The 14,362-nt window shown below is 39.8% G+C and overlaps 1 protein-coding gene across 6 annotated transcripts in view; it reads left to right on the top strand.

The window, feature by feature from the left end:
• The window catches only part of triob (trio Rho guanine nucleotide exchange factor b), a 147,573-nt gene that overhangs the window by 88,302 nt on the left and 44,909 nt on the right, over positions 1–14,362 (top strand). For all 6 annotated transcript variants that reach the window (XR_013823808.1, XR_013823809.1, XM_079895938.1 and 3 more), the window contains exons 15-18: positions 4,184–4,379; positions 7,591–7,757; positions 13,180–13,299; positions 13,825–14,016. Coding sequence is in view for 4 of the 6 variants with exons in the window: in XM_079895938.1 (XP_079752064.1) it covers positions 4,184–4,379; positions 7,591–7,757; positions 13,180–13,299; positions 13,825–14,016 (675 nt within the window). In the remaining 2 variants the exon portion in view is untranslated. The remainder of the gene's footprint in view (positions 1–4,183; positions 4,380–7,590; positions 7,758–13,179; positions 13,300–13,824; positions 14,017–14,362) is intronic.

The following is a 14,362-nucleotide window of genomic DNA, read 5'->3' as shown; positions in this document are numbered from 1 at the left end:
AGGCGTAAGAAAAAGACATTTCAAAGAGGAGAATTAAAAACAAAACAGAAGGAAGGAAAGAAAGTACCATGTGGGAGTGTTTGAGAAACTCTGTATGTATATGACAATAAACTAATAAAGCCTATATCCAGATTTGCTTGGGCTTTATAATGATCATGTTATCTATAACGTGCGATGGCCGCCGCTATGTTAGTTTGCACCGCAATTTAGAAAATCAGATCTGTTAGATTTACATCACGTAAATTCACCCACTTCTCCCGAAATACATGAAAGTAATTGACGGGTGGACTGTGAGAAGATTAGAGTAAACTGTATAGTAACATATACAATGTGTATCTGATAAAGCACGTCCTCAAATTATAATTGAACATATTATTATTGCTGCTTCCATAGACATCAATGTGTATTTACAAAGTTTAAATGTTTTTTTTTTTTTTTCTGCTACTTATGTGTATCTAACCTCTAACCCTTACCTTACCTACCCTTAACCTATGCTTAAACATAACCATACTACAAAACCTGTCCATAACCCTAACCATATTCCACCTCAGTAGCAGCAAGTGTTTTGCAATAAAACATGAACACAATAAGTACATTATAACAATTATTTATTTATTTAGCTTTTTTTCTGACATAATTACATAGTAGTTAAAGGCACCTAATATAAAGCTGGTCCATTGTTGTAATATGACCAAATGCTTAAGGTTTGATTAGATATTATGGGCTTTTTGTCCCTGCTGGTATGATATTGTAACTACATTATTATTCAGGCAAAATGTCTCTCCATTGACATTCACAAGTAAAAAAAATATTTTACAATAGATATTTTAACATTGACAGTTTTTGTTAAGTGACTTATATTTTTTCCTGCCCTTCCTTGGCAAACTATGCAGTAGCACTTCACTGCAGTACACGAGATCCAGGGGGCGGAGTTGGATCCAGATCTAAGGGGTGGAGATTGGTAGGTTTAGGGGTGGGTTTAGGGATCAGGGGGTGGAGATGGGTAGGTTTAGGTATATGTAAGGTGGGAGGAGTTGGATCTGTATCCAACTCCTCCCCCTGGATTTCGTGTTCTGCAGTGAAGACCATCTCAAAATATGTGGACTGTTATTGTCAAATTCTGTTCTGTTTCCTTTAGTTTCTATTTTCCCATTCTGTTTCAGTTTCCTTAGTTACTGATTACAGTATGTCCTCATTTGTTTCTATAGATATGTATTACATATTATACGTTTTGATCACCATGTATATATTCTACCTGCTTTCATTGATTAGGTTAGGGTTTGGTTTAGGGTTAGGGTTAGGGTTAGGGTTAGGGTTAGGGTTAGGGTTGAACCCTGCATGTTGGATTGCTACCACAGCATGACTTGCCCTCACAATAAAAAAAAAAAAAAAAATATATATATATATATATATATATATATATATATATATGTGTGTGTGTGTGTGTGTGTGTGTGTGTGATTGTGTATGTGTGTGTGTGTGTGTGTGTGTGTGTGTGTACTTGCTAGCAGTGCTCATCCTCCTCGACAATGTTCCCTCGAGAATCACATGAGAGATTTTCTTGACCTGGCTCAGTACTCACTACCTGGACTGCTCCATCTGCATGTTTTATCGCAGAGGCCTCAACGAGAAATTCAAGGCACACCTGCCTCTCGAGATTGTGGAGTAGGTACGCCCGCCATGGAAACCACGCTAGAGCCCACTCCCACTATGGAGCCAGAGCCAGCCAACATGTCCATCCCAAAGCCAAAGTTGGCTACTATGTCCCCTCGGCTACGCTCCGAGGCCAGAGCTTGTCACCAGAGTGTGCGTATCCTGTCCTGTCCATCCTAGAGCCATGAGCAGACCATTGGCTAATAGATTTATGGTCCAAAGATCCAGGTCATACCCTTGTCCCCACCCTTGAACTCACTCCTCTGACAGTCCTGTCCAGTTGTTTAGATGGTCCAGTTCTGTCTGGAGTCCTTCGTCCTCCGATGTTACCGCCTACAAGCTCCTGCATCCCACTCGGTCCCGCCCGACTCCCTGGTGTTGTCCACTTTGCTGGCTCTGCCCAGTCCAATATCTCCGCTGTTGTCACCCAGCTCCTCGGCTCCACCTTCCTATCAAGCTCCGTCCAACTCTCCGGCTTCACCAGGCTCCTCCTTCCCTACGGCTCCACCTTGGTCCTCACTCCCTCCGGCGTTGCTCTGGTCTGCTGAGCCCCCGTCGACTGATACCTCAGTCCCGCGAGCCAGCGGCTCCACCTTGAGCTTCCAAGCCATCAATGTCGCTCTGGTCCGTCGTCCTCTCTGCTCCACCTGGGTTTACAAATCTCCCGAATCTGCCTCCGTTGGTCGGTACCCAGGTTCTGCTGCGACTGTTAAATAATGCTCCACCCTGGCTCCTCCCTCCCTCCGTCGGCTCCGCTGTGGTGTCTCCCTCTACCGGCTCCTCCAGGTCTCTGTCTGTGACCAGCTCCTCGCTCCTCACTTTCTAAACCCCCTCTTGCCCTCCACTGTTGGACCTTCAGTTATGGCGCGAGGACACACTTTCTGGGAGGGGGGAGTAAAGTCACATTTATGTTCTGTCATGTGGACTTGTATTTTGACATTCTGTTATTTTTTTCTTTAGTTCCTGTTTCCCCACTCTGTTTAATTTCGGTTTCCTTGGTTATGTCCTCGTTTGTTTCTAAAGTTACTGTATGTATTAGTCTGTGTCTTGTTTTGTTCACCATGTATATATTCTCCCTGTTTTGTTCTATTCCCTACCGCTTATCGTCTTAGTTTATATGAGGTTAGCTGTGTCTTCTGAGTGTTTCTGTTTGTTGGATTAAAAAATATTTCCATTGATTATCTGAGTGGTGAGCGTTGAATTGCTACCACAGCAAGACACAGTAAGCCCATCATTCTTTGCGATTGACCTTTGGTGGCTGTGTTCTGAATGTTTTGTTCATAGGAAACCCAATATGATGTAATCAGAGTCCACAAAACGAGTTGGCTTTTGTAGTAAAAGTGATATCGCTCACTGTAACATAATCCAAAACAGATCAAGGAGTATCACATTCCACTTTTGAAGGTGCTCACGTGCCACTGATACTTTGCTGATAGATTAGGTCAAACCAAGACAAAGAGCATGTAAATATTGATGTCTTCACAGCCTGAAATCTGTACAAAGACAGCATAGGTGGATGTCAAATATAACTTCCAGTATGTATGGGATGGTAGTTGACGATGGTAGATGAACTCCTCCTTGTTACACTTAATGTTGTTACTCAGAGCAGGGCGGGTTGGCAATGTCAGTTAAGCGGCAGGGTGCCAGAAGGTACAGCTGTGGGCGTGTGATTTCCCAAACGCTGCTCCCACACGTTGAAGAACACATTTACTCCTTAAAGAAAATGGTTGTGTTCCTTCTCTAGTCATCATCAACGCTTCACTCAGAACAGCTGGGAAAAATGCTCATTTTAATTAGAGAAGGAGGAATTCTCAATCACACAACAGTGCAGAGTGAGTGACTTTTTACAAGAGGAATGTGGGAGAATAAGTTGTTTAAATCATGACTTTAAACTTTACCAAATCGCTGTATCAGTGACAAATGGTGTGTTTTTAGGAACTGTGTTTTGACTTATGTATTGTTATTGAGGAATAATTTAGTGAGTTGCATTGTAAAGCTTTGAATATGCTCTATATGAAGTGATGTTAGAAGTGTGGATATTTGCTAATTTATTGACTGAAGTGAACTGTTTGCCAAGCGCTTGTTCTCTGATTCATGTTGCTTCTGTTTTTACTCACCTGTTGTCAGGGCAACACTTTATAGCCTATTAAGCTGTTCATTTTCCCTTGCATGTTCAACATCATTTCTGGGAATGTTTTATTTTTATAGCCAATATGCCTTCACAGCAGATTACATAAAATTACAACCCATTGAACAAACTGTACATGTATACCTCAGCCTTACATTCTTAGTTTTATCTTAATCTTAATTAATTATAATATGGTATTTGCATGGTCCATATACAGTACATGAATAATAAAAAAAAATGTCAATACTTTATTTTATATTTTTTTAAATATTAAATTAAATACTGCCTCCAGTATTCCAAATACTGCATTTTCAGACTAATAAATTGGATTGAAAACCGTGTTTGTTCAAGGATATGATTACTGATATATTATGCATGCTTCATTATGGTGTTGTTGTGTAGGTCATCTCAGACCTGGAGTCGTGGAATGAGGAGCTGTCTCAGCAGATGAATGAGTTTGACACTGAGGATCTAACGCTAGCTGAGCAGAGACTGCAACATCACGCTGATAAAGCTCTCACCATGAACAACCTCACATTCCATGTCATACACCAGGGCCAGGAACTCCTGCAGTACGTCACAGAAGTTCAGGCCTCAGGTGAGCACACAGCACTCATATAAAACTATAGTAGTATCTAAATAACACTAAAATAATGTATTTAATACAAAATTAAGTAAAACGGTTAGATTGTCAAATATTGTTCGAATTTTAAATAAAAGTATTTGAATATATTTTAAAATATATTTTTCAGTTAGTGTCACATGATCCTTCAGAATTCATTCTATTGATATTGATTTTCTGCTCAGTTATTAATAATAGTTCATATTATTTTAAATTGTGAAAACAGTATTTTTTTTCTGTTTGATATTTTTGTGGAAAATGTGGAAAAAATTGTTTTGATGATTGAATGACACTAAATAATGGAGTAATGGCTGCTGAAAATTCAGCTTTGCCATCACAGGAATAAATTACATTATAATTATATTCAAATAGAAAACAGTTCTTTTAAATTGTTATAATATTTCACAATATTTCTCTTTTTCTGTATTGTTTGATCAAAAAAATGCAACATTGGTGAGCATAAGAGATTTATTTCAAAAAGATGAAAAAAATCTTAATTATTACAATCTTTTGAGCCATAGTGTATGCATTTGATGTCTGTCCAGCCATCTTTGTATGATGTCTTTGTGTGACCTCTGCGGTCACAGGATCACGTGAGGCATCAGAGATGTGTGTATGTGTTTGTGTGTTTGTGTGTGTGTTAGTATGTCAGTTCAGAGCAGGCTTAAGGGGTAGGAGAGGACGCAGCTAAACGCTAAACTCTAAAGCCAAACACAGCTGGTCCAATCAGACACCCAGCAACCCTCCCTCCCTTCCTCCCACACGGCCCTGTAATCCTATAGACTCACACCGCCTAGCAAAATCACTGGTCACACACACATACACACACACACACACACACACACACACACACACACACACACACAGACAAGATTTGACATCTGATAGCACGCACAGATAGCAGAGAGCAAAACGAATCCTCTTTTCACTAGCATCCTTTTGCGGAGGCACATATACAAACGCAAAGCTGGAGTACTCTCAGAGTTTTAGCCCATTGCAACTCTGGGCTACGGGTGTAAAATGTGAGTATGTCTGTGTGTGTGACAATGTGTGTGCTAAGACCCAGGTATCTGCTCTTTTGTATGCTGATTGTTTTATAGGTCAGCTATCATTTTCAATGTTGATTTAGCTTATTTTTCTCATGGTATTCTACTGGCAAATTGGACTTTAAAGACAGCAAGAAATCAAAATTGACCCCATTTACTTCCTGCATAAATGTTCCAGGTTGTATTGTGTGTGAATTATCAGTGCACATTATTCTAAAGAAATAATAATTTTGTAATTGTGTATTCCAAATATTCCAGCTGAATATTCACAAAATGTCCCATTACAGAAGGCAAATGTCATTTTGATGCCCTTGAAGCTGAAGTGTCATTTCTGCATCCGCAACCTGTGTCTGGCTTTTCGGGATGCTTAAACAAACTAAGCAATTTTGATGGCACCAAAGTGCTAAAGTGCTACTTAATTGTAAAGTTGTCCTTGCATATTTTAGTTCACCAAATGACATGAGGGTGAGTAATAATTTACTCACCCTCATGTCATTCCTACCCTGTATTGGAACAAAAAATCAGTGTTACAATGGAAGTTGTCAACCAGATCTGTTCGGTTTTCAACGTTGTTTAAAATATTTTCTTTTGTGTTCTGCTGAAGAAATTCATACAGGTTTGAAATGGCATGATGGTGAGTAAATGATGCCAGAAGGTTCATTTTTAGGTGAACTATCACTTTTGGGATTGGAGAAAGAATAATTAGGATAATATTTCACCTGATTCCTTGTGAAATTCCCATCATTTAATTAGGGTTAAGTTAAAATAAATCAAATATCTGTGATCCTCCACCTCTCTCCTCAATGTTTATTGTGGCCTCTCTAATGCCTGTGTTCTTTAATCTGGTCTTTGTCTTGTCCAATTGATGTCTTGGCCAAAAATTACCGGCACTCTCAGGCTTGATGAAGTCCTCATACTAAAGTCTTCTTACGGATTACCAACATATCCTGCCTTTGCATGTGGTGCTACTTCTTATTTATTCAGTTGATATTTCCTTTCCTTGATCTGTGAAAGATCCTAGAATTTATAAGTCAAACTTTTTGGGTGAAACTCAGGAAACCTGTTTAAAACATGTTCACGTCATATGTCATTAAATGAAAAAAGAAGCGAAGAACATATATACAGTTTCATATTATGAATATTTTTTAATATTTTTGCGTTTGTAATTGTCATTATTCAGTCTCAGTGATGATTCTCAATGTATGTATATCAGTGTTATTTTAGTGTCATGATCATTGATATGCCATTATAGTTTTCGGTAATATTTTGAATTTTAGAAGACAGACAGATAGATAAATAGATATTTTGTGTGAGCACCATTGTTATCTAGCACTGCCTTAATCCTCCTGGCCATGGAATTCACCAGAGCTGCACAGGTTGTTGCTGGGATCCTCTTCCACTCCTCCATAATGACATCGCGGAGCTGCTGGATGTTAGACACATGGTGCTTCTCCAACTTTCGCTTGAGGATGCTCCACAGGTGCTCAATAGGGTTCAGGTCTGGAAACATAGTTGGCCACTGCATCACCTTCAGCTTCCTCAGCAAGGCAGTTGTCATCTTGGTGGTGTGTTTGGGGTCGTTATCATGCCGTTCGGCCCAGTTTCTGAAGGGAGGGCATCATGTTCCGCTTCAGAATGTCACAGTACATGTTGGAATCCATGTTTCCCTCAATGAAACACAGCTCCCCAGTACCAGCAGCATACATGCAGCCCCAGACCATGATGCTACCACCACCATGCTTGACTGTAGGCAAGACACAATTTTCTTGGTACTCCTCACCAGGGCGTCTCCACACGTGTTGGACATCTGAGCCAAACAAGTTTATCACTTAGGGTGTACTCACTTTTGTTACCAGCTATTTTGACAATAATGGCTGTATGTTGAGTTATTTTCAGAGGACAGTAAATATATACTGCTATACAAGCAGCACAATGAAGACTATAAAATATATCCAAGTTTCATTTCTATAGTATTGTCCTTTGAGTAGATATACTAAAATGTTTACTAAAATGTGAGGGGTGTACTCACTTTTATGAGATACTGTAACCATTTTGACAAAAGCTCAATTCATTTGTGTCAGAGGAGATTATTTACACATTTGCCTCTCTTTCACTATGTCTCTTTGTCCTTCTCTGTGAAGGTGTGGAGTTGTTGTGCGACCGTGACGTTGACATGGCGACGCGAGTGCAGGATCTGTTAGATTTCCTGCATGAGAAACAGCAGGAGGTGGACGCCGCCGCAGAACAACACAGACGACACCTGGAGCAGTGTGTGCAGCTCCGACACTTACAGGCCGAGGTCAAACAGGTAACATCTGTCTGTCTGTCTGTCTCACTGTCCACCCACCCACACACTCAAGAACTCACTCAGGCACATACACAGACATAGACGTTTACATTTCAGATCATGATACAGCTTTCTCAGCTGAGAACAAAACAACCACTGTATGATTTGTTCCTTCTAACGCACTGCCATAATTAATGTGTCATGAATAATTATCCAATAGAGATTTTATATTAGAGGTGGGAATTTCCTCTGTCTGTACCTGAGCAGTGACTCATGGGTAGTGAATGTAGGCTAAACTGAGGCTGAAAATCAGACACTGCCTTGTACACTAATACCTCTGACGCTTTGTTACATATCTTAGGTTTATTACAATGTCTCTCAATGTGCATTTCTTTTTTTGTGATGTAACTGATAGGCGGTGTCTCCTTCCAGTAAACAATGATAATTAAGCTCATAATATTTTAGGCAGTGTCTTTTGTTTCACTAACAAAGATACATGTAGGATTCATTTCACATTTACATTTACATTTATTCATTTAGCAGACTCTTTTATCCAAAGTGACTTACAAATGAGAACAATGGAAGAAGTTAAACTAACAATAGGACAGCAATATGCAAGTGCTATGACCCTTCCCAGTTTAATCTAACGCAGTACATGTACTTTTTTTTCTTTCTTTTTCTTTTTTATAGATATAGAATAGAAGATAAAGTGTTAGTATTAATGGATCAAGTGTTGCCGAAAAAGATGCGTCTTCAGCCGTTTCTTTAAAACAGGGTTCACCAATCTCGGTCCTGGAGGGCCGCTGTCCTGCAGAGTTTAGCTCCAACCCCAATTAAACACACCTGAACCAGCTAATCAAGGTCTCACTAGGCATACTAGAAACTTTCAAACAGGTGTGTTGGAGCTGGTTGGAGCTAAACTCTGCAGGACAGCGGCCCTCCAGGACCGAGATTGGTGAACCCTGCTTTAAAATGTTTACAGACTCAGCAGCTCGGGTTGGGTTTGGCAGGTCATTCCACCAGCATGGAATAGACCAGATAAAGGTCAGAGAAAGAGATTTTGTGCCTCTTTGAGATGGCACCACAAGACGATATTTACTTGCAGAGTGCAAGTTTCTGGATTGTTCATGAGTCTGAAGTAATGAGTTTAGGTAAAAAGGAGCAGAGGTCCGGTTGTTCTGTAGGCAAAAGTCACTTGAATTTGATGCGAGTGGCAACTGGCAACCAGTGCAGTTTTGTGAGGAGAGGTGTGACGTGTGCTCTCTTCGGCTCGTTAAAGACCAATCTGGCTGCAGTATTTTGGATCAGTTGCAGAGGTTTGATAGTGCAAGCTGGAAGACCTGCCAGGAGAGCATTACAATGGACAAGGAGTTGTGTAGCATGCTCTGATAGGAAGGGCCTGATCCTCCTAATGTTGTATAAGGCAAATCTGCAGGACCGGGCAGTTCTAGCAATGTTGTCTGTAAAGTTAAATTGATCATCAATCACGACTCCAAGGTTCCTGGCTGACTTTGATGGAGTTATGGAAGACGAACCTAGCTGAATGGAGAAGTTGTGGTGTAGTGTTGGGTTGGCTGGGACCACAAGCAGCTCTGTCTTCGCAAGGTTTAGTTGAAGGTGGTGGTCCTTCATCCAGCCAGAAATGTCTGTCAGGCAGGCTGAGATGCGAGCGGCTACTGTCAGATCATCCAGCTAGAGTGAGAGGTAGAGTTGTGTGTCATCAGCATAGCAGTGATAGGAAAAGCCATATTTCTGAATCACAGATCCTAGTGATGTCATGTAGATGGAGAAGAGAAGTGGTCCAAGCACTGAGCCCTGAGGCACCCCTGTAGCTAGATGTTGGGTCTTAGACACCTCACCCATCCACGACACCCCGAACGACCTACCTTAGAGGTAAGACTTGAACCATTGGAGTGCAGTTCCCGAGATGCCCTTTGTCTTTAGGATTGACAGGAGGATCTGGTGGTTAACTGTGTCAAAGGCAGCAGACAGATCCAGCAGGATGAGAACTGAAGATTTGGAAGCTGCTCTTGCCAGTCTCAGAGCTTCAATTACTGAGAGCAGGGCAGTCTCAGTTGAGTGTCCGCTTTTGAAACCAGACTGATTGTTGTCCAAGAGGTTGTTCTGTGTAAGGAAGAAAGAGATCTAGTTGAAAATAACTTGTTCAAGTGTTTTCGCGACGAATGGAAGAGGAGATACCGATCTGTAATTTGCCAGATGTGCTGGATTTAGAGTGGGTTTCTTAAGCAGTGGGGTTATCCAAGCCTGCTTAAATGCTGTGGGAAAGGTACCAGTGTGAAGAGAGGTGTTGATGATGTGCGTGAGTCCGGGTACAACTGAGGAAGAAATGGCTTGAAGTAGATTAGTGGGAAAAGGATCAAGCAGACAGGTAGTTGGGCGATTGGAAAGGAGGAGATTGGAGACCTCTGCCTCTGAAAGCAGAGAGAAGGAGGGTAGAATGTGTGTGTTAGCTGGTAAGATATGTGTGTCAGTTTGTGGTTTGGTAAATTGGCCGGTGATGGTGGTTGTTTTATTTATGAAGAATGTGGCAAAATCGTCAGCTGTTAGTGTTGATGAAGGAGGAGGGTTGAGAAAAGAGAAGGTTTTGAAAGCATGCGAGAGTCAGAATAATTGTTAATTTTGTTGTGATAGTTAAGTCATTTTAGCAGTAGAGATATTAGCAGAGAAGGAAGAGAGGAGGGATTGACAAAGACCAAGGTCAGTAGGATCTTTCTATTTGCGCCACTTCCTCTCTGCACCCCTGAGTTTAGAATGATGTCCGTGGAGAACATCAGATAACAAGGGGTCTTCACAGTAACAATAAATTGTATTTTATATGATTAATGTTATATTTTTAAATATGATGATTTTATTATAAACATGGTGATTATCTCTGAGGTGGACAGCTAACCTAATAAATTATATTGGCCATTTGAATCTAACCATGTCATGTTTTGTTTTTCAAATTTTTGTCAAAGACTATGTCTGGATCGGATTCAGAGCCATGACCTAAATATAGATGGAGTAGATTGAGCCTATCAACACCCCCTTAATGGCAGGGAAAGAGTAAAATGGCGGGGAAAGGGAATTGACTTGCTACCTGAGATTGTGGCAAGGATCAGTCGAATTTTCTGGCCCATAGTTTTTTTATATTTGCATATGTATTAGTATTTGAACTACTAACTACTGTTCCATTAAGACATTTAGAATGTTTGTTAATGACTTGTTAATGCTGCCATTTTAATAGTTTATGAAGTGCAGTGTTAATAGTCAGTTTTGAGTGGCGGATCTGACTACATACAGGAGCTGAATGGAAACACGGGGCATGCTTAAAATGAGAAGAAAAAACTAGGCCAGGAGGAGCAGCTGGTAATCTCATTTCATCCTTTCATTTATTTATTTTATTATTTTATATTTATTTTTGTCTGGACTGCTCTAGAGGAAAGGAATGATTAGAGATGTGGAGGAGCTGGGACGCCCGTGTGGTTTAAGGAGTATTTGAGTGGGTGTGTGGTGGTTAGTAGACACGTAATCATGTTTTTTTGTTTTTTTTGGCTTTTCAGGGAAAATGTGCGCCAGTGTGGCAGTTTTCAGTGTTTATTTACATTTATGCAAGAAACATAGTTGTGCCATCTGTCACTGTCGGTGTATCAGCACTAAAGCAGGTGTGTTAAGTGTGAGTCAATGTGTCAGGAGACAGCTTGGAATTTAGACCTAAAGGTGGAGTCAGAGAACACATCTGTCAATACGAAATATTTCTCACTTTCCCCACTGATGCAATCTCCGTTTACAGTGCACTAGAAGTTGCCTCAGCTCATTTCAGAAAACAGCACTTTTTGATTTACTGTAAAAGGCAGTTTTGTACACTTTGTACCATTTTTCCCCTCTTCTGCCCATTTTAGTTACGGTTTCCCGCACAAAACGAAGAATTTAGTTCACCCTCTCTCTGACCTTTAAAATTAAACAAGCTGTGTTTTTTATAGTGCCCTTAAGATTTCAATATGTAATTGACCTCTATTTTATTTGGCTAACCTTTTTACAAATGAAATGAGTACCAGTGACCTTAACTTCTCAATACTGTCACTTCATTCTGAATAGGCATTTATGATGTGTAGACTTCAACCATTTCTTTCAGCTACCAAGTGTAGTACACTTAACTCTATCTAAAGGCCCCCTAAAATCAAAAATTTAGTTTTTTAGCTTTTAGTATAAATATGTTAGCCTTAAAGGGGTCATCGAATGCCCATTTTCCACAAGTTGGTATGATTCTTTAGGGTTTTCATGTAAAGTTTGTAACATACTTTGGTTAAAACTCCTCAATGGTTGTGTAAAACAACACCCTTTTTACCTCCTCAAAAACAGCTCTGTTCACAGCAGCTTCATTATTGAGAGTGTTTAGGCTTTTTGAGGAAAAAAAATAAAGGAGTGAATGGATTTTTTTTCATTATATGGTGGTTGTCCACACACTGCAAAGACACATTTACAGTATATGCAAACACCATATAATAGTGAATTTTGCATCCGATGACCCCTTTAAGGTTATGAATAAGCTGGTTTATTCCAAAACAATGACAAAATTCGCATTTAGGAGATATAAGCATTCAAAACGTACAGTTTCTCACTTCCGCTAAAATGGATCATGGATTTTTACCACCGCAGAATTCAGTTTCTCATCACATCTTCTGTCCAATCAAATGCTCTCTAGAATCTAAAGCTCCGCCCCCTATGCTATAAATACCACCTGGCCAAAGCGACCGTTGACACGTCACAGAGCAATATGAGTTGGAGATGTGTGTTCGGTTGCTCTAGCCCTCGAGTTTTATTCCATTTTCCAACTGTACGTTGGTTAAGAATGAAATGGCTAGAATTTATTCACACTACTATTGAATCCAATGTATCATCACCGCTCAAATTCGCTTCTATGGTCCTGTCAAGTATGACTTGCAGTCTGTGAGGTAAACTAAACGGTAGTGGTTATTTGAAAAGGGGGAGGAGCAATTCAGTATGTCTCGCCTTAGCTTCCTGTTTCAGTGGAAATGATGTCAATGCATCATACAAAGCTGCGCTACAAGGCACTTCAGTGGGCCTTTAACATACTTTATCACGTTACAAATCCATTCTACAGAACCCTGAAGTCTGCAGATTCTGTCTGGGCCTGGTCAAGTGTTAAAGGGGTCATACTATGTCCTTTTTTTATATCTTGATTTTATTTTTGGGATCTACAAGAATGGTTTTTCATGCTTGAATGTTAAAAAAACAAACACATTATTTTATACACATTTTACATTATTGCAGCACCTCTCTTCCCAGTCTTTCAGTAATGCTCTTTAACGTTCCTGTCTCTATGAAGACCCTCCTTCCAAAAAGTGCAGTATAATCCTTTTTGGACTGTGGAGAAAATCTTGCATGCCCCTTTTAAATCCTTTGTTTATGTGTGTTTCAGGTACTGGGCTGGATCCGTAATGGGGAGTCGATGCTCAATGCCGGTCTCATCACAGCCAGTTCCCTGCAGGAGGCAGAACAGTTACAGCGGGAACATGAGCAGTTTCAGCATGCTATTGAGGTACCAAAAAACAACATGTACACTGTTTTTTATGTTATGTTATGTTATGTTATGTTATGTTATGTTATGTTATGTTATGTTATGTTATGTTATGTTATGTTATGTTATGTTATGTTATGTTATGTTATGTTATGTTATGTTATGTTGTGTTATGTTGTTTTATGTTATGTTATGTTATGTTATGTTATGTTATGTTATGTTATGTTATGTTATGTTATGTTATGTTATGTTATGTTATGTTATGTTATGTTGTTTTATGTTGTGTTGTGTTGTGTTGTGTTGTGTTGTGTTGTGTTGTGTTGTGTTACGTTGTTTTATGTTGTTTTATGGTATGTTGTTTTTATTTGTTTTGTTTTTTGTTTTGTTTGATGTTTTTTGTTTCGTTTTGTTTTTTTGTCTTTTGTCTTGTTTTGTTTTGCTGTCACTTATGTGTGTCATGCACAAAAAATAATTGTCATTTTCTGTCAATTTTGGTCATTTTTGCTTTCTCTTCTTATTTTCACTTTCACTTTTCCTTCTCCGCAGAAAACCCATCAGAGTGCTCTGCAGGTGCAGCAGAAGGCAGAGGCTCTGCTACAGGCCAATCACTACGACATGGACATGATCCGTGACTGCGCGGAGAAGGTGGCGTCTCACTGGCAGCAGCTCATGCTGAAGATGGAAGACCGCCTCAAACTGGTCAATGCCTCAGTGGCTTTCTACAAGACATCAGAGCAGGTCAGTGAGCTTGTCTTGATAGTGATCCTGTGATGGTTTGACCTCAGTCTCTTATTTATTTTAGCGCTAATGTCTATAATATGTGACCCTGGACCACAAAACCAGTCACAAGTCGCACGGGTATATTTGTGGCAATAGCCAACAATACATTGTATAGGTCAAAATTATAGATTTTTCTTTTATGCCAAAAATCATTAGGATATTAAGTAAAGATCATGTTCCATGAAGATATTTTGTAAATTTCCTACCGTAAATATATATAAAAAAAATATTTTTGTGAGTGGATGCAGCAAAATCACGTACATAAATTGACAACTTTAAAGGCGATTTTCTCAATGTTATATAT

The sequence above is a fragment of the Squalius cephalus genome (assembly GCF_949319135.1).
Source record: "Squalius cephalus genome assembly, chromosome: 15".
Classification (NCBI taxonomy): Eukaryota; Metazoa; Chordata; class Actinopteri; order Cypriniformes; family Leuciscidae; genus Squalius; species Squalius cephalus.
Note: the sequence above shows the minus strand (reverse complement) of the source record. Positions and strands in the feature narration are given on the sequence as shown.